This window comes from Amblyomma mixtum, chromosome 1 (genome assembly GCF_055824585.1).
Source record: "Amblyomma mixtum isolate Tamu chromosome 1, ASM5582458v1, whole genome shotgun sequence".
NCBI classification, from domain to species: Eukaryota; Metazoa; Arthropoda; class Arachnida; order Ixodida; family Ixodidae; genus Amblyomma; species Amblyomma mixtum.
In genome coordinates this window covers 37149814-37170513 of record NC_143012.1, presented here as the reverse complement: position 1 = coordinate 37170513, position 20700 = coordinate 37149814, and the positions used below count along the sequence as shown (strand labels likewise).

The following is a 20700-nucleotide window of genomic DNA, read 5'->3' as shown; positions in this document are numbered from 1 at the left end:
CTCCCCGTTCAGGTTTTCGCGAGATGCTTCTCTCCGAGGAACACGACATCTTCGACACCCGACATAGGGAGGTCTGTCAGGACATGAACCAGCCGCTCAATCACTACTTCATCGCCTCATCCCACAACACGTAAGACACCGTCTCCACTTAGTCGACCGCTTGACTGCCTCTGCTACTATCGAATAGTGCCCCCATGCATGTTTCCTCTGTTTCTGTCCGTGGTCTAGTGCGTTTAAGTAACATCTGACTCGCAGGTACCTCGTCCAGGGTCAGCTGGTCGGAAGCAGCAGCGTCGAAGGTTACATCAGGGCCCTGAAGAAGGGGTGTCGCTGCTTGGAGCGTAAGTTGAATTTTCTTTGTGCTAGACATTTCCATGACGCCCCGCAACCATAGTCTATGTTTTATACATGGCGATACCCACAAAGAAAAGACTTGGTTATATCTAGCGCTGGCTTATATTTTACGTCAGTAAGACTGCAGCGGTGGCCTACTAAGCTTCAGCATCCGCCTCGCATGCGGAAGGTGCGGGTTCGATCCCCAGTGCCGCCGGGTACCCACCGGTGATGCAGTGGGTACAACCTTTCTCCTGGCCTGTCGGCATCTTTAGGGTAAATGCTTGGGAAATGGATCTCTAACCTCACCTTGAGAAGACGGATAACACCTTGTGCCATGGCGCTGTTTGGCCTCGGAAGCCTTTGCGCCATAAAGATTCACAATCATCAAGTTATAAAGAAGTCGAAGTGGCCCCATGATTTCTTCGTTATAGCCGTACTCGACCTTTGTCTCTTCCATCGCATGCCAGCGGGTGTACATGCCACCGTGTACGCCGAGGACACCTTAGTAGGCGTTTAGTCTACCGCCGATGTACAGGGTCGCTCAATATAAAAGGGAACAGGGGAGCTCGGGGGCGCCGCACTTCGCGAAGTGCTGCCGCTGAGAGCTGGCGAGGATCGGCTGCAGATGCGCATGCGCAGTAAGCAGGGCCGGCTGCTCTTTCTGCGCATGCGCCCATTCTCGCCGGCTCCCGGCGGCAGTGCCTTCGCGAAGCGCGAAGGGCACTCGCTCCCGTATTCCCTTTCATATTGGGCGACCCTGCACGTTGCAGCAACCTTCGACACGCGCACGGAGCGCCGCCATGCGGTCGAATATACCTACACCAAACGAATATGGCAGCCTTGTTAACGGGCGCCTGCTTTCTTCCGCAGCCCGCATAGGCTTCAGCGTCTAGAAGACGAGTCTTTGAGGAATACTAGCCTAGAGGTCAGGGAGAGACCTATTCAGAATATAGTTTCGTTTTCTGGGCCCTGCAGCCGATACGGGCTGCTATAATAAAAAGGGCGCGCGGCGGCGATTTCGTCGCGAGTACCCGTTTTGGTTGGCTTCCCCGCACGACGCACGAGTTCGATGGCTGCAAAATTTCACCGTAAGGCAGAGTTGGGAAAATGTGTACACCGGACCGAAGGTTGCCCTTCTTCGCACCCTATGCAACTGCTTTGGGGACGGCCGCCTTCTCGTCAAAGAAAAGTGTTTCGCGCTCTTCACAAGCAGCACAGCTGATCTACCAAATGTTGGAAATATATTGGCTAAGATCGGCCCTACAAAGGGTCATTGTAAAACCATCCATTTCCAATGTTGGCCGATTACCTGTGCTGCTTAGGTTGTTTCCTTGCGCTTGGCCCCTTGAAACCGGCGGGACATCGATACCGTCAAACACACCAAACGCACTGCCAAATGGTTTTAACCATGCTACCACGCATGCATGGCACCCTAGACACAGAGTGCGCTCGCAATGAGGTGGTTGGGGTACAAAATAGGGGGGTTAGTTTCGACGACTTTGGCAACCCTGTCTAAGAGACGCAGCGGGCCATATGCACACGCAGCGTGGTGTGACGACCCCACATAATGCGCAGGTCCACACGGGACGGAGAGGCAAGAAGACACCGTATGGCTCAGTTTAAACAAAATGATGTAATCAATAATTATACATTGTACATCAGAGGCTGGGGTGTCCGTGCTTACGTGGCGACGCCGTCATGGGGGCGATGGAGGGGCTCCGGAGTTGCGATCCGTCGGTTGCTGGCAGAAGCTGCGCGCCGTCCGGCTTCGGCGCTGAAGGACCCTTTTTGTGTACGATGTCGTCCTGAGCGTGCTTTTCGTCCGCACTGGCCAGCTATATGTGCTCCGCCGGCCACGCCCGATCTCCAGGCTGGATTGTTTCCTTCTTCCTCCTTTCCACGGCGGCGCCTGCGGCATCCCCGACCTCCCTCGTTGGGATGTCGTTTGTCTCCCGCCGGCAGCTTTCTTCTCTTGTCGGGTTGTCAGCCTCCCCTGCCGACCTCCCTCGTTGGGATGTCGTTTGTCTCCCGTCGGCAGCTTTCTTCTCTTGTCGGGTTGTCAGCCTCTCCTGTGTCCTTGTACGGCCAGGCAGCCTAATTGGGCTGGCTTTCCCTCCCGCCGGCGTCTTTGTACCATTGTACCCCTTCAGTGGCTTTGCCGCCGCTGGGGGCTCCGTCAACGCGGCGCCGTCGAACGCGGACCGTTTAAGGGGAGACAAGGGAGTAGGACGGAACGAGCTGCGTCCTTTGCCGGGGTGCCTCCGGGGTTCAGCACAGGGAAGATTCCGCCGAAGATATGGGCCCTCGTAGCGCACGCTCGGAACGTCACAGTGGCATCGTTCAGCTGATCGCGTATCCGATTTTCGGCAGCGATCAGGTAACCGACGTATTTACCCGGCAGCACGGCTGATCGGCCCAATATTGGAAATGCATTGGCTAAGTCCGGTTCTACAAAGTACCACAGTGAAACCAGCCAATTTAGTTTGTTAACCTTTAATTTATTTGGCCGAGTATCGAAGCGGAGTTTGGAAAATGCTATAATCAGCACGGTCTGCTTTGGTTGTCAGATGGTAATTTTTATTTTACTTCTCTAGCATTGATGTGGAGTGTGGAAAATGCTATGATCAGGGGGGTCTGCTGTGGGTATCAGGCGGTAACTTTTATTTTACTTGGCTGTGTATCGAAGTGGAGTTTGGAAAATGCTATAATCAAGGTCTGCTGTGGTTATCAGATGGTAACTCCAATTTTACTTGGCTGGCCCATCCGGTTACAGTTGACGTCTGGGATGGTCCGGACAACGAACCCATCGTGTACCACGGCTACACGCTGACGTCCAAGATCCTCTTCCGAGATGTCCTCGAATCGGTCAAGCTGTACGCCTTCGAAGAATCCCAGTGAGTTCGCACCACTGTTCGTCACGGATTGTGATTTCGGTCGCATTTGTTCAGTGCTTCTCAATTCGGTGCTCTGCTGTGATGAATCGTTGATCGATCGCTCCTTTTTCGCTTTTCCAGGTACCCCGTGATCCTCTCCCTCGAGAACCACTGTTGTCTCGATCAGCAGAAAGTGATGGCCCGACACCTGGTCGCGATACTGGGCCGTAAGTTTTTCTGCACAGATTTTGATGTTTTGCGTCCGAACGTCGCAGGAAAATTACTTAGCTGAGCTTCATGCATATACGTTTGCTGGATCTAGTACGCTTAGAAGTAGGAAAATACGAGGTTCGAGAAGAGTGAGTGTTTTTGGAGACACAGTTTAAAAAAAGGGCTACGAGGAAAAAAATGTTTGTGATGGGATGAGTGAGCACAAGAAAAGCTTTAAAGCTTGGACTATTAAGCAACCTGAGAGAAACTCGAGATTTGTGCCAGTGCCACGTTTGTGGAGAAGTCAGAAGTGGTCTCATGAGGGCACTGGTACCCAACTCAGGCTTATTTCTTGTCTTTAGTTGTTACATATAGTAAAACATTGCATGCATCATTTGTTGGTTGTTTGCTATGCTTGATATTAATTGTTCATTTCAGCGATGCCACAAGAGGGTGAACTTAACTGTTACTGTTTTGACGCGAAAGTGAAAATACTTTATACAGCGACAGTTAAGGCACATGCCAGAGACGCGGTTAGACTAACTTTCTCTAAAAAACTTTGTGGATCTTCCAGCTTTGTTATACAAGAAGTCAATTGGAGATAAGGAAACTGCCATGCCACCGCCTTCAGCTTTGCTGAGGAAGGTTCTCATTAAGGTAAGTGGCTCTGCAGCAGCACGGCACTTCTTTGTGCATGCCTTTATGGTGCTTGCGACTTGCCATTGTGGGTGAAATTTTTATTAGGACGTTTGCTGCATGTGCATGACCTAGCTGTTGAAGAAGAAACAGGGTGTAGGCGCCTAAGGCTCATTTTACAATGCTCGCATTTGGGGTAAACCAATAGCTGTCCGCAAACAAAAATCTCCCAACTGAACAACTTCAGGAGCAAGTAAGACATAGAGAGAAAAAAATAAATGAACGGAAAAGCAGAAGATTGGTGTGACGTTGGCTGGATTGTTCTGTGTTTTGAATTGCTATTTGTGTCTTGAATTAGCTTGAATTCTCTGCTTCATTCATGGTTTTGTGTCAAGTGGTCATACTGGACCTTGTGAAAAACTTCTCCGCCTTGGTCTTTTTTTTGTTGTCTCCATGTTTTCGCTACTTCGTTGCTGTTGCAGAGTTTCTGTGTGTTTTTCACGTCACCCCGTCCCCACGCGTTTCGCGTCTTTCAGGGCAAGAAGCTAAACAAGGACCTATCCTTGGATGAGGACGAGGATAGTGAAGATGAAGGCACTGCAGCCAAAGTAAATACGACTCTGTCGTCCTTCCTTTCTGTGTCACTCTTTCAGTGAGCGAGCTAAGACCTGTCTTGTGTGTCTTTGAATCATTTAACCCTAACTTATATGGCCCTGACCCTTGTAACTATGTGGGTAAAGCCTATGTGGCCCTCTCGTACGAGGCACTGTCCCAGGTAGCCCTGGTATGACTATGTGGCCCTAGCCCATGGAGTTCTGATCTATGTTGTCTTAGACCATGTGGCTATCCAATAATTTGGTTAAGAACTATGCCGCCCTGACCTACGTGGCCTTAATTTATGTGGGGCAGACCTGTGACCCAAGCCCATCTGCTCCTAGCTCACATTGCCCTAAACCATATAGCCAGGACGTATGCACCCCTGACCCATGTGACCCCGATCTATATGGCCCTGATCCATGGGGCCCTAGGCCCCATGTGGCCCTTGGAGGGGGCAGTTTCATAACACAGGTAATTTGCCATGTCTCCATCCCTTATGTAGCATACAAAATGTAGGTTTTTGTCTGTCTTTGTAGCACAGTATAGGGTTTGCAGTGCACTCAAGTACAAAGACCAAAATACATTCACTAAGGGTAATTGGGGTCATCTTGGAATGGGCTCATTGCTAGGAGGTTCTTATAAGCTGTTGCTGGTCATACTTTTTTGTCGCAATTTGTAGTTTGTTGTGTATGTTTTGGTCAGTGGCTGTACGGAAATGCCTCGCTTTGTTTGTGATGGTGCGTATTCCTGATGTTCCGAATGCTGCTTGTCGGTTAGTGTGGTCGCTTTTGTAGCAGTCGAGACGCAAACAAGCTCCTGCGTAAATCTTGCTTAGCATCGCAGAGAGCTTCTTTAGTGGGTGTATCCGCATGAACTTAGTAGGCCAGTAGTGCCGAGCAGTGGTTCATTTCGCTCCACTGAAAACTCTATGTCCCCCCCCCCCCGCCCTCAACTATTTCTCGCATTTTTCCCCCTGTCTGTCTGAATAGCCGTCACATGGGACCGTTCTAGCCGAAGAGCTGTCCGACTGTGTCAACTACTGCAAGGCAACACATTTCAAGTCGTTTGAAGAAGCCCAGAAATGTGAGCCTGTTTTGTTTACACTGAACTTCCATCATGCTCTCGCACGATCAGAGTGAATGTCGCACATGACGTCTTCCATGACACAGCGATGTCACACATGACGTCTTCCATGACACAGCGAAACCAGTCATTCTTTTATGCGAAGCATATTAACGTAGGTTTCGGGCCTTCGCGCGACGCCCGGCGGTGGCACCATTGACCTTGAAGTGAGATCACATGATGTGACGTCACGTGATGACGTCACACCGGCTGCAGATGGGGCCTCATATCGCGCCGTCGGCCTCCACGCTTCGGTTATAGTGAACTAGAATGTATTCTAGTGGCGCGAACGGCGACGCCCAGGCACGCCGTTTCGCATTGACGCCGCGAGGTGGCGCCACTGCAACCTTCTCTAGCAAACGCTTCAATGCATTCCGGCTATTATCTGGCATATAACGATGTTTCTGTGCGCTTATTTAGTACGAAACGGCGATTCCTTCCTTATGGAGATTTATTCGGAGCTGCACCTACATTAGAACGCGTTAAATTCGAAATTGAGCTTGCCTTCACGGCTGCACTAGCTGCGGAAGTGCTCACCCCTTGTCATTTACTGGCGTTAGCTACGGCTGATATCGGACGAGTGATCGCACACTACAAAGCATCCTGGCCACGGCAGGTGCTACAGGCAGTGCATTCTGTCCAGCCGTGCAGGACCCGCCTTCTTAGAGGGCAAACTCAAGTATCAGCGAGAAACTGGCGGCGCGCTGTTCCTTAGAGTGGCCGGCTGACAGGCGCACGGGTTTTCGCTTTTCTCGTTAGCCGCGCGCGTCGGTTCAAGTACCAATTTTTTTCTCCTTTTTTGGAAATAAAGCCTATTATTGTAGTATGAAATTCGGCATTTTCCGACCAGCAGCCGCGAATTCTTCATTAAGCAGGATACCTGCATATTGTTAGGCAGCTTGGCAATTGCAAAGCTAGAGAGCAGCTTTGAGATGTTACGTTTTTGGATTTCATCCATGGTGCTAGTAGCTTGTTTCAGCACATCAAAAACTTTTGTATTGAATCCAAAGCCTGCCTTGTAGCAACTGGGATACTTGCGAAGAGTTGTTTTAGAGGGTAATGCAAGTAAGGTCTCTTTTCGCATGTGCTCATAGAGCTTTGCACTCCTCATTTTCATCACTATGCACTCCAAAACCCACTGTGGCGAGTACTTCATCCCTTTCGGACTCTTGCGTGATGACGATTCAAATACGTGGTGTACCGATTCGCGCTGTTTCGGAGGAAGCTTAGCGACTCTGGGAGCAAAATCTTCGTTGGCAATCTTTTTGTTTTTTGCCGCCATCGCGACCAGCCGCTCTTCCATGGAGGTGGTGCGTTTTCTCAGAGGAGCTGTTCTTTCCTTTTCCAGCTTGAGCCGCTATGCAGACGCTCTCTCTCTCTGGTGCGTGCCGTCTGTGACTTTCTTGTAAGGAGCAACTTTCGAAGTCCCTTGCATTCAGCGCAAGGAGTTCCTGAAAATTCAAATATTTGACCATAAGAATCACATGTATATAGACAGTAAATAATATAGCGCAGTTGTACTTCAAAAAAAAAAGGCTAAGGAGCCGAACTTACCTTCTTGATATACTTTTCCTCGACATTTTGTGCTGAAAATGCCACGCCCACTCACAATGCTTGCCGCCCGTAGTTTTTCTGTCAAACGCTCCGTTATTTGACTGAAGTCTGTGTCCAGCATGACTTCCTTGCAGACACAAATTCCATCTGTCCCTCGCAGCGCATTGTCCGCTTCTGCCAGCGAACACACGACAGTGTCACTACATAACGCACCTCCAACGAATACTTGTGCGCGCAGTTCATCTCCCGTGGCAGCAAACAAAACAACCTTGTCATGAACAACCTCAATTCTAGGGCTTGTTTCTATGCTTGTTGTCGCAAAGCCAAGACTTGAGGCACCTTCCTACATAAATCGGCACCAGTACTCAGGGGAAATTTCTAAACAACGAAGTGCACGAGTCGTGCACGCTTCGGTTCCCGATGAGTCCACAATTTCATTGTCGTCGTTCGCTGCGCTACTGACACAATCCTGGCCCTTCTTCTTATTTTTTGACACGCTTGCTGGAGCTGGTCTTTTCCGCTGAGTCCTTGCTCCCACGGGCTTTACGGAAAGATAGGCCGGGCAACCAGGCAAGAGCGTAGCCACCGCGCCAGGTGCCAGCGATGGCTTACCGCGTGGAATCCGCACTTGGCTGCCGTTGATGACATGAACGTAGACGCGCAAAATGAAATGCGGCTCAAAGTGGTGCTCGCATACCGCAGCGGTTTCTGTGAGAGGCTTTTCTTGTCTTCGCAAACTCCGCTCCCACTTTTTTCGATGCTCCTCTTCCCTCGGAGCAGCAAACAAGGATGCTTTGGGAGCTCCCGGATAGCCGCTTCGGCATCCTGGAGCAAAACAGTGAGAGTCCGTGTTTCTCTTTGCCATTGCGTACTTCACATGGTGCTTTCGAAGAGATATAAGACGTCTTCGTTGGTGCTACATGAAACAAACGTGAAATTTCAAGGCGACAAGAAGAAAAATGTGCGCAACGTACCGAACGCAAAGCCGCAAAGACTTCGACCGACGCGCGCGCGGTCCTAGAAAAGAGACCTGCAGCGCCACCAGCGGCCGTCAGTGGCGTCCGGCGTGTCAAGAGCGCCCATTTCCCTTCCGTTCGCGCCACTAGAAAGTATTCTAGTTCACTATACTTCGGTTCGCGCCGTCGCGCGCGACGCGGCGGCGGCGCCACCATCGCTGCATCACGTGATATGTGACGTCACGCCAGGGATGAGGCGGCGCGCGCCCGCCGTTGCGTCAGTCTCTGTGCCCGCAACCGCGCCAGCGTCTTTGCGCCGGGCGTGTATGCGGTCAAGATGCCTCCAAACGCTAAGGACGTTAATAATAGGAATGCAAAACGAATCAGTGGGGAAACAGTTTAGACTTGGTGTTGTGTAGACATGCTCAAAGACAATACAGAATAAGTGACGTGCAAACCAAGAGTCATGGATTTACGAACCATAAGAGTGTGTTTGTCGGGCTGCAAAGAATAAAGTACGACGATTAACCTAAAACCACGTCTCCGTTACTTAGCCCCATCCACACTGAGGCAGCTGCTTAACATGCTTCGCATCCACTGGGCTTAACCTTGATAAGCCTCCAATTTTTCTTCCGAGAGATACGTTACGACGGCTTGGTTTTGTTGAGCCATTCGGGTATGTGATCGGTAAAAGCAGCGTGTGCACTTAAGTCTGCTTAGGTGCCGTAATGCGAAAGCATTTCTCTTACTGCTGCCGATTACGTTGCTACGAAACTCGCAACCGCCCTGCGATTTTGGTGGGCCAGTATTTTTTTTCTTTGTGTCAGAGTGACCAACTGCATCCGTTTTGTTTTGTTTTTTCATTCTAAAATGTGCACTGAAGATCAGCACATGGCTGCTTTCACTCTTAAGCGTGCAGGCCGACCGCCTCGTGGACAAAAGAATGATCGCATAAGAAAATAAGCATGAAATACTTAACAATGCAAGTCGACACTTTGACGTTGCGTATGTAGCCATGTCCCAAGTAGCACAGGTAACATGGGCCAAAAAATTGCGAGGACACTTTAGCAGCTAAAGTGTTGAGAGGCAAAAGCCAAGGACACTATGCCGTGACGACTTCTGGTGGATGTGACGTCACACCGTTCCCATGGCTATATCGACGTCCGCGCTTTTTCGACGCAATTTCGACATTTTTGCCTATAATTAACTAATTTATCTACTGTCATCAAACTTGGCTTCTGGGGTCATTTTTTCCTTCTCTATCTGACGCTATCATTGGCTTTCTTCTAACATTTTTAGTTCCCGAGTTAAACGCCTGTGACACGCTTTGGAAACGCATTGGCAAGGCTCTTCCTACAAAGGAACAGAATGAAGCCGTCAATTTACAATATTAGGCGGGTAACACAGCAAGCAGCGCAGGTAACTAGGGCCAATATTGTAAACGCATTGGCAGAGGCCAGTCCTACAAAGGAACAGGTGTAGCCGTCTGTTTCCAATACTGGGCGTGTTACCTGTGCTGCTTGGGGCAGGCTAAGGAAGACGTATTTTCTAGAGTTGAAACCGCTCTTTTAAGATGTTATTATTCACTGCACTCTTTAGCATCGGTCACTTGTTGTGACAGTACCGTTACCGCCATTGTCACTCCTCTCACTACCATAGAACCGACGAAGAGTTTGTGTTACCGTTACAGGGCGCTTCAACGAAATGGCCTCCTTCAGTGAAGTGAAGGCCAGCAAGCTGTCGTCAACACCAGAGGGCGCCCGCTGCTTCATCCGTCACAACAGCAGGCACCTGTCCAGGATATACCCCAAGGGCACCAGGACCGACTCGAGCAACTACGACCCCGTCAAGTTCTGGAACGTCGGTTGCCAGATCGGTGAGTTGATCGACCCGGATTAGTGCTCTCTTGTGACCGTTATCACCTGAGAATAAAATATGTACTCCAGAGTTGTCTTGAAACCAGAAGCTTGCGTCATATGTTTATAAGTCAGTGGATTCTGGGGTAATATTGCGTGTGTTATGAAGATTCTTCCTAAGAAAAGATTGCTGGTAAGACGTTCGTAAATGGTGGTTCTGATGCCCTTATTCAAGTCCATGGGCTAGCGTTCTGGAATCTGGTGTAAGACACCTACGCCGGATGTGTTAGCAAGAGTGGCTGATCACAGCCTTATAAACCGCTTTTGATACCCTGTGGTGTGCATACGAATGGCACAAGGAATAATGGAAGAAATACAGCTCGCTGGAGGAAAATAAATTTCGTGTCCCTGTTTCATTTACTGGCGGTATTTTGTGTCTATTTGAGGGCACTACCAATTCACTCGTACATTGGGTTGTCATCCCAACGCTTCCTTTGTCAACAAGTGTTGCCTTACAGGTCGTAGTATATATTCGCCTAATACTGTTTTCTTCTTCCCCAACCATTCGTAGTGGCGCTGAACTACCAGAGCTGGGACCAGAAGATGTTCCTGAACGAGGCCAAGTTTTCGCTGAACGGCCGCTGCGGCTACGTGCTTATGCCGGAGTTTCTCCGCAAGGGAGACTTCAGGGTCGACTCGCCCGACCCGTCGCTCAAGAAGACGCTTGTTCTCAGGGTGAGCGAGAGGGCCTTCCCAATTATCCACGCGCGCAGCAAAACACAGCTGCTTTGAAACGCTACTGAAACATTTTCAACGAGGCTTAACAAAGGACGTTGCTTTAGTGATACTTTTCTTAGAAGTATGAGCGAACTGTTCAGACTATGGCTCTGACTTCAGTCGTTTGAACGAGTATGCTCTGTCCTTTTCCACAGCCTGTAACCTCTCTATGTAAGCTGCCCATAATCTCTAAGCGCGCAGGTTGTCGACAGCTACCGCGCATGTCAAGTAGTGCTGTTTGACGTAGTAATTAAACACATTATTGGAGTGTTAGCACAGCCGTACGGTAAACACGTACGATAAGAAGGGTAACTGCGACCGTGCGGCAAATGTAGCTTGGTAAGCTTGGCAGCAGGAGCAACGGCAAAGCGTTGCCGCATTTTCCATACGGATGTGATAAAACTCTGTATTAAAGGAAGATGACGATTTTTGCGCTTATCGGCAGGCTGGTAGCGAATCAGTTTGGCTAACACTAATCACGCGTTTAATGCAACCAAGCGCCACGATTCAGTTGGGAAGTGATGAAGGTTCCGTATAAATCTTAGCCATGCTGTTTTAATTTGGGCAAGACAGAATTGGCCTTGAAGCCTGAGATCTAGCATTGGGAAAAGTTTTAAAGAAACTGGAACGTGGCCATGTGAGATTCTGTTCTGCGACTTCGTTTCGGCAAGTGTTTTTAGAATCTTCGTTTAACGAGTTGTTTCGCTGTGCCTGTGTCCTTGCCATGTAAGGCGGACTTCTAGATCTGAAGGTGTTGGATAAAAGCCACGTGGCCTGTCAGCTTGGTTTTCCATGAGCATAACTTCAAATGTTTGAAGGTCAGGTGGATGAATTAAGCTGGGAGAGTTTTTTCAGTCGTTTGAGTCAAGCTGGGATCGAATTCTTATCGCAGATCATCAGTGGCCAGCAGCTACCCAAGCCCCTCGAGTCCACGGACGGCGAAATAGTGGACCCCTACGTCGTCGTCAAAGTCTGCGGGCACCCGCTCGACAATCAGAAGGTCAAGACGAGGTTCGTCAGGAACAACGGTTAGTAGTACTTGAGCTTGGCTTTTTGCGGTGCACAGCTTGCGCACACTCTTAAAACATTGCGGGACAGAATTGTTAAAGCGATATCTTCTTAGCTGTTTGCTCAATTTCGCGCCGTCGACGTCGGCGCCGTCCACAGCGCCAGCTTGGCTGCGCGCCAGTAAAGGCAAGACTTGTGCCTATTTTGGCGGGAGCGCCGGTGGCGGTGGCTCCCTCGGTGAAATTGCTAGCGCGCCATGGCGCTGTTGCGCCAGTGTTTTAGAAAGCAAGCGGCACGATAGAAGAGGGACATGATGTGCAAGGGGACGCGTGTTGGGGTGCGTGCACTCGAGTATCACACACCGCAGATAACGCTCCAATATTCGTTTTACCCACTCGTAACCGTGCTGCGAGTTTTTCAGCTCGTAAATAAAGTTTTAGGGAACGTTATCGCGGCCGTTACCGCTGCTGATAGGCTGCCCTGGAGCAAGCACGTATGTCTATGTGTTCGTAGTGGCAGGCGCGCTACATCTGTGAGCGCCGCCGCATCTTCGTGACGTCATCAAGTGAACCGGTGTTTGTGTGCGCAGGCTTCAATCCCACGTGGGAGGAGAAGTTCGAGCTGCTCGTGCACGTGCCCGAGCTGGCCATCCTGGTGTTCACCGTCAAGGACGAGAGCCGCACGGGCAAGAACATGAAGTTGGCCAAGTACGCGATCCCTCTGGATGCCGTGCGCGAGGGCTACCGCCATGTGCGCCTATACAACAACGCCTTCATCTCGCTCGTGCCAGCCAGCATCTTCGTGCACGTGAGCTTCCGCAAGCCGTGACATTATAGAGGAGGAGTCCGGCATCGGCACACTTCGTGGGCTTCCTGCCTTGTAATTATTACTGCCTGCAGAGTGTCTCACTGTGCGCGCCATGTTGAGTTGTATGTGAGGCTCTGTTGTACAGCAATGTCCTTCTACTGCACGCTAATCTGAGCATACACGTGTTTTGCATAGCGCGCATAAAGATTTATCGGGTGGCATCCGACAGGTTGTAAATTGGAACACATGTCAGCAGTGTGCTCCAACGCGCTGCAGAAGATCGGGAGTATGGTATGAGAGGGGAACGCCTCGTTCCTGTTTGCAAGACTGTAAGTGAAGCATCTCAAATCAACCTTCCTTTTTATGTGCAATGCTTCCAGCTTTATACGAACATCTTTCTGCTTCAGCCATTTTTGTGAGTTTGTGGAATGCGCTCACCTACACAGTGAGCTCTGGCACTCCTTCGAGCAACCAGAGGGTGGAGAGAATCACATGCAAGACCTCACTCCTGTTAGCTTGATGGTACAGTTATGAGATGAGGGGTTCAAACTCAAAGCACAGTTTATTAAAGGTAGAGACAGAGACAGTCATGGGGAAGTACCAGTCAAGATAAGAACTAAGGAAACTATTTGAGATGGAATTGAAATCTGGGAAATTATTGACATTGGGAACCCCAAGGAGAACGTTGTGATTCTGAAATCTGTGGATCAAACCGAATCTTTTGTACATTTTAATGCATAGCTGACTGCATGACTGCATCCTAAGAGATGTGACACTTCGTTCTGCAGGTGCATTATATACAGCAATCTTGCCTTAAATGGGATCCCGTTTAATCATTCTGCATTGCTGGTGCCTTCTGCATTGCCACATTATTGCAACTGCCTTTGTCGTGCCTTGGCATTACATACATTTTTACGCACATGTAAGCGCGTTTCTGGCCGCATGCATATATGCGCAGGCACGCAACAAGGCACAGGTAGCAAGTTTATTTACATGAATCTTCTCATGAACACATGACTGCCAGCTTTCACGAATGCATACTCAAGCGGTGTCCAGTTATGCAAGATTTTTTTTTTTTACTTGGAAGTGGACTCAGTTTGCTTTCATTCTTCAGTCTGAACCTTTCATTTTTTCTTAATGGGGACGAGTCATCATGTCATTCCAGAATGTAAACTCTGTGTTTTGAATTTGGTGAACTATGACAATTGTCAGCAATCAGCGATAATCCCCAGGTTTGCTGATCTGCATAAATGCTTATTACACACCACTTATTGTAATGTTATTGCATGCATGTAGTGTCTGTTGTGATTGTAGTACGAACTGTAGTCATGTAAAGTGGAGCAGCTGTGGCCATAGTCTCTTTCCTTTTATATCATTAGTGCCAAAAGTGATCATCCGTCATGCTTGTGTTCATACTGTCCTCTTGGTGAACTGGTTATGTCACAAGAGGCAGCATGTACAGTTGGCTGCACAAGTTTACGGAACGTCACATCCGCTGGAAATCTGAATTCCTTCTCACAGTCAACATGAAGCTTTGAATTCAGTTGTCTCAGCCTGCACTTGCATTTGTTTGTGGCGGATTGCACCTGTTGCTTTCTGACTGCATGGCAGTATCGAAATGGTCTGGATTTTGCGGTTGCTGGGTGACAACTTTTACAATCCCTTGCCCCTCTTGCATAATCATTAGCACCACTAATAGTTTATGCCATTTGAGCATGAAGAAGGCTTACTCACTGGCACTGCACATTTCTCCGTTACCTAGAAGCGTGTTTTTTTTCTTTTCTGATATTTTTTTATTCAAGTACAAAAGCATCTTTCTGCAGCATTTCTATACTGACAGCGCATGATTGTTGCCACTTTGCCATTTGAAGTATATGCATATGTGTGCATGTGTGTGGCTATCATACACTGATTGTACGCCGAAGCATGTGTTTATATTTTTCGACCTTGGCAGCAAACGCTTTCTGTGCATAAGTGACAAGGAAGCGTTTAATATGCATTGAAGGCTATCTGAAGCCCTGAAGTAATTATTTCACTGCCTGAAAGTTGGAAGAGTTTTTGCATGTGTCTGATGTTTATTTTACATTTCCCAGTGCACAAACACGGCCTGACGTCCATTTTGAATATAAGGAACTTAACTATTTTGTATATTTTAGCCTTTTTTTACTGTCCTATTTCATAAGAGTCTGTTATACTGCTAAAAGCAGGAGTTAAGCAATTGATCTGCGATTTTTATACATCTTATCGACTACATATATTTCTTGCATTTCACCTCTACTGTCAAGATTCTTGCAGGTACAATTTCAAAATTTGGTCGAAACAAAAAGGTGTGATGTGACGAGTGGCTGGTTTGTCTTATGTGAATTTTTTTCACTAGAAGTGAAGATTTGTGTACTCAAGATGTTTTTGCCACAGTGTGCATAATTGATGAATAAAATGTGCCAGAGATGTCCCGCCATTGCAGAGATTCTTTTATACCTTCTATTGAAACCAGCTTTTATTTCTTCAAAATTAGGAGAAGCCCTTGCTGCTTGTTTTTCGATCTACTGACACGACATCAGAGGCAACTACAACAGTGTTTTGTGTACTCACTTAGGTTGCACGGTATGTGGAAATTGACTGGTGAAGCTGTACATGAACTATGAGGTACTTCTAGCTACTTCTAACATTTTTATGGTACTTCTAATTTCGATCACCTAGAGTTCTTCAGCGCGCACCTGATGTCGCACAGCTCAATATAGTGACCCCAGCCATGGGATTTGGCCCGGTGACCTTGGCGAACATAACGTAATGCAAACATTTGGAGTGAATTCCCTTTATAATCGAGCATTTTTGGTCACAAGATCAAATATGGCTATCGCGTGGGCGTACTAGTTATCGACCTCGCTTCTTCGCACTGGACAAGAATAAGAAGTATGAATTTTTTTCCCGTCAGTTCTGTCTATTTGACGTCTCTCCCTCTAGTCTATTCACGTGTTTCCGTAATGTTGCCTACCGATTGCGAACCAACAGGCCGATATGGTGTTTGTGATGATTTGGTGTTAATGTCGAAATGGTAGCTTGGAGGAAGAGCGCCACGGAACGTAAGGTATTCTGCACGAGGTTTGGTTGTAGACCCATATTCTCAAGCACTTCACCACAGAGGAGCCGAGCAATAGGCCAAGAGAAAGCTTGTATCCATCTGAAAACCGATGGGTACCCGGCAGCATTAGAGATCAAACCGCGCACCTGTGGCAGCATCGGAAGTTGTCGTTCGGTGTACGTAGGAGAATAATAATAATAATAATAATAATCTTTATTCAGCATAATCTGAACATACAAAAAAAAACGGAAGCGCCGAAGCCACAAGTGGGCTTGTGCGGCGACAACCGGCAGCCGCGGCAATCTTCGCGCTACATCAGAGCTCCATGAGAGGCATAAGAAAATTAAAAGACGTAAACATGAAGAACACAAAAATTTTGGCACGGAAAGAATGTAAAAGCACTGATAAGATTTTAGTACATGTTAAAGATTCTCTAACGCTTGCACAGCAACACGCAGTTTTTTTCGGGTGGTTAAAGAAAATAAATCATCCGGTAATTCGTTAAAGATAGCTTGCACGTAATATTTTCTAGTTGCTTTGCCGTAGTGAGTGCGCACTCTCGGTTTATGATAGCGAGGAACATGTCTCAACGGTACCGGTTTCGTATTTGTGTCTGTATGCGCTATTCCAAAAATATTTCAGTACTACAATTTGTTTAAAAAGATTGTCAAAAGAAGGCAAACCGGCTGCGGTATAGACACTGTTGGGCAGATTTTCCTGCCGCAAGTAGAGAACGCTTGTAGCAATGTTTTTCAAAAAACCTATTAACACGACATTTCCATGTGAAAGAGCAGTTAAATATATCTAGAAGAAATATATCTGCTACAGGAACCGGCAACACTCGCACTGTTGTCCCTAAGACTGACCCGACGTCGAAGACGCTGAGCCTGTATCCAGAGTTTTGAAGTGTGTCAAAGGGCAGCGAAGAGGAAGCCAGGGATGCCGGCTACGGTTCGGCGGAGAGGAACATATCCTGGGGCGTTCCACACTTTACCTTCTTCTTGATCAAGGACCAAGCCGGCTATTCGCTCGCAGCTAAGAAAGTTTAGGACAATGGGTTTCTGGACATTATGGGAGATCAGGGTACTCAGCAGACTGGGTGCAAACCAGCTCGGAGCAGCCTCCGCAGTATGCAATTGCCGAGAAAAGCCATCTAGGTCTGGGGATGCCTGTCGAAGCGACTCGGGTGTCCCTGATCACATGTGAAGCGGAGTCGTACCGAGCAAAAGCCATGCCAAAGCGGTGGCGGCACAAAGACAGTACTTTCATGGCCATGGTGTGCAGCCGTGCCAGAGAAAGCAGCAGCAGCTATCGGCGGCTACTGAGTCAAGGGTGACATTGCCACTCTTACCGCTTCTGCTACTCAAGTAGCTCAAGTTATCGGCCCAATATTGGAAATTAATGGTTTCACGCTGGTCTTGTGCAGGACCGGAATTTACCTATACATTCCCAATATTGGGCCGATAACCTATGCTGCTTGAGTAGCTTTTCATCCTGGGGCGACACCGAATTCGCCTTTCTTTGGGGGCGACAAATACGCTAATTAATGAGCCGGAGTACCCGGGTTCGAACCCGGCCGTGGAGGCCGCGCCGTGGGGGAGGTGAAACCAAAAGGTTTCCGTGTGCTGTGCGATGTCAGTGCACATATCCCAGGTGGTCGAAATTATTCTTGAGCCGAACATATGACGAAAGCTGTGGGCAGAAATGTGCACCACAATTGTCGGAGCTGCTGTTAGTCAGAAAGAGATCGTACGTCAAACTCTGTGATCTACCCACAGGTGAGATAGAGTTGAAAGTAGTGAAGATCACACCGTCACCGTCAGTCAGGGTACTAGGCATGGCTACCCAAGAGGACGGCTGTAACAATCTCACGATTCAGACACTGGACGCGACGACAACAAATAACGAGAATGCTGAGGAGAATCACCAGCAAGGAGCACCGAATGAAGGCGCACAATACCACCCAGCTGATTCAAGCTTTCATATTCGCTCGAATAACATATATGAGGCGTAGTAAACTGGATGTCTTGGTGAGGAAAGCATATAAGCAAACATCGCTAAGCACCGTCTTCGCCAAAAGTAACTGGGGCAACGATGGTTTTTTTCTTAGCAGCGTAGAAAAAGGACTTATGGGTGGCCCTTAAGCTCTGAATCTGTGTAAAGTAAGGTGAACCCTTGCCCTCACGTTCTTTCGGTATTTAGGAGTGCCGTAAAGGCGCCGCCGTCATGCATTTCAGAAGCAAAAACCCGCTGCTCAGTTACTTTTGGCAAATGGGGTCAAACTTTTAGCCCTTGGCCTCGGCAATACATGGATAGAGCTCGCAGAAATTTAGGCAACTGCTCAAAAGCAGACTCATGAACACCCACATAGGCCGCCAACTTCTTCACAGACTCGGATACAACGTGCAAGCAGCGGATGTAACTACAGCAAGGATTAAAACGGACATCTCCAGATACATCGCAAGCAACATAAAGGTGGCAGCAATGCTACACAACTTGCACCCCGAACATCGCGAAGGCCACAGGCAAGCAAGGGAATAAAGACAGGGGAAAGTATATACTCATGATGATAAGACTTTACACAGACGCTGCGGACTACAAGCAGAAGAATTCAAAACAATAAAATACAGTGACCAGTTCTCAGCCCTAACCTGTGATGCTCCACAGACAGAGGAGATCGCAATATGGTTCTGACCATCTGCCAGACTACCACAAGCCCGCGACCCGCAGTCGACATGTAGAGCGTATCTAAACGAAAGAATCTCATGAAAAATACGACACAGCCGGCCCAGAAATACAGCAGAAATTTCGGTCGTCCTGTCGTTACGACAGATTTTTCTGTAGTATTGCAAAGTAGTCTGTTGTTGCGACAGAGCTGACTCTGTCGTTACGACAGGAGGCTGCTCAATACTACAGAAAATCCGGTTGTTACGACAAGAATTTCTGTTGTCATGTCCCAAAATACTACAGATAATAGGTTCAAGTAAAGGAGAAATCTCGCCCGCACCACTAATATGTCGCGGGTCCCAAAATACTACAAGAAAATCTGCTGAGACAACAGAAAATTTTCTATTGTGTTTTTAGCAGGGCACGGTGTCTGATCAGACCTACAAATTACAGAGCACGACAGCGTATCACGTAGGACATACCCCCCTGGACACAAGACACTCACCACATCACAAGAAATAATGTTACGACACTTGCATACTGGCACGTACCCAAACCTAGAAACATTACATGTCATGTCTCCTCACAGAACGATCCACACTGCCCCACTGGGGTGAAACATTCTCATTATACCACATGGTGTGGACACGTCAATGAAATAAAACAATAGATCGAACCTTCGATCGCAACCAGACAAGTGGTACAATTAGCTGACCAGCTCAGACCAGACCGGCAGATCAGGTGATTGAAAGGGCCCGACGGTGGGCAAGAACCAATGGGGTCCTGAACTGAGTGCCCCGCCCATATGCCCTGATTGCCCTCGTCGTGTAAATGATGATGATGATGATGATGTCCTCAGGCTTAATGGACATCGTCGCGTAAATAAAGTACGCCCTCATCCTCCTTCCTCCATTACAGAGCCTCGTGTTTCTTCTTTCACTCCCTCCTTCATCCCTTCCCTGGTGGCGCTGTTGAGGTGTCCACAGAGAAGTGAGATAGTTACAGCGCCTTTCCTTTTCACAAAAACCAATTTTGATTTTCAAGTATGATATTAGGATTGATATGGACTCGCTCTTTCTGATCGCTCATCATCAAATCAACACCGGCCGGATTAGCGCTTGTGATCATTCACTTTGGTTTCATTGAGTGCTTGATTTCAGAGTTAAGCTATCATCGCAGCGCGTCTACAGGTAACTTCCGCCACATGCTGGGTATAGACCTTCTATAGCATACCGACAACCCCATCCTATGCCACATGTATAGTTAACTAGAATACTCAGCCACATGCCAAGTCCTCGGATTAAAATAAAACTACCACTGCAAGAAAGGAGGCAGCTGAACCAAAAGATGATGTAGAAGAAAAAGAAGCGAGATCTCGTGCGTGAAGCGCGTGCCTCGCGAACCGTGGCACGAGAGCCTTTCAAGAAGCAGCGCCGGTTAGAAAAGGACGCACCTCCTTCCATACCGCCTTTTATTTTTTAACAACTCCGAAGCCACCGTCTTGCGATTCCAGGTAAGCCTGCGGACGTGCTCCGTTGCGCTTTCAGCCACCGACGAGGTAGCCTTCGTCGCGCGCTTCATCACTTAGTCACCCGCAGCTCGCCAGTCAAGGCCTCTGCTCGCTTTAGCCTAACTCAGCCCCCAGCCTGTTACTTACAGCGTCGTTGTACGCGTTAGCCTGCTAGTAAGCCACGCTACTCGACACCTCTCTCTCAGCCCGTGTTGTTCATTTATTGACGAGTTTTTCTCGTACCTCTTGCTTTAAGCGCGGAATTATCGATGGACTATACCATTCAGACTTCTTAATGGCGACCAATACATGCCGTCGCAAATCTAGGAGACTCGTAGTTCGTCAGCGCTTCTCTCTTTCAGGGGAGGCCTACCCGAACTTTACCCTTTCTCTATGCCTGACTGTTTACCATTCTACGGTATGCCCTACCCGGACCTTACCCTTTCTCTATGTCTATGTTTTTCATTCTACGGTATGCCGTTCAGAGCCTGCGCATGGCTCGTCACCTCGAGCTCTAGATGGCGCTTTTTTTGTAACCGAGTAGCATACACGGTACATCTTCAATACGTCTAAAATTCGCACCAAGCAGTTCCTGCTCTATACCTACCTGAAGACAATTACGCGAAGACGCGTGCGGAACCTCACAAATGGATTCATGAAGTAGGAGGAAATGTGCTAAGGAAGCCATTTAATGCGCCGGGGAATCGTC

The 20700-nt window shown here is 48.3% G+C and overlaps 1 protein-coding gene across 5 annotated transcripts in view; it reads left to right on the top strand.

Annotated features, from left to right (window-relative positions):
• Positions 1-15190, top strand: part of LOC149366037 (1-phosphatidylinositol 4,5-bisphosphate phosphodiesterase delta-1-like) — a 106077-nt gene extending 90887 nt beyond the window's left edge. For 4 of the 5 annotated variants that reach the window (XM_089547848.1, XM_089547862.1, XM_089547837.1 and 1 more), the window contains exons 8-18: positions 13-130; positions 256-341; positions 3110-3230; positions 3351-3436; positions 3994-4076; positions 4592-4663; positions 5642-5735; positions 9975-10160; positions 10712-10875; positions 11810-11945; positions 12515-15190. In XM_089547848.1, the coding sequence (XP_089403974.1) occupies positions 13-130; positions 256-341; positions 3110-3230; positions 3351-3436; positions 3994-4076; positions 4592-4663; positions 5642-5735; positions 9975-10160; positions 10712-10875; positions 11810-11945; positions 12515-12753 (1385 nt within the window). In that variant the 3' untranslated portion in view covers positions 12754-15190. The remainder of the gene's footprint in view (positions 1-12; positions 131-255; positions 342-3109; positions 3231-3350; positions 3437-3993; positions 4077-4591; positions 4664-5641; positions 5736-9974; positions 10161-10711; positions 10876-11809; positions 11946-12514) is intronic. The other variant, XM_089547854.1, reaches the window with a different exon arrangement.
• Positions 15191-20700: the final 5510 nt, after the last annotated feature.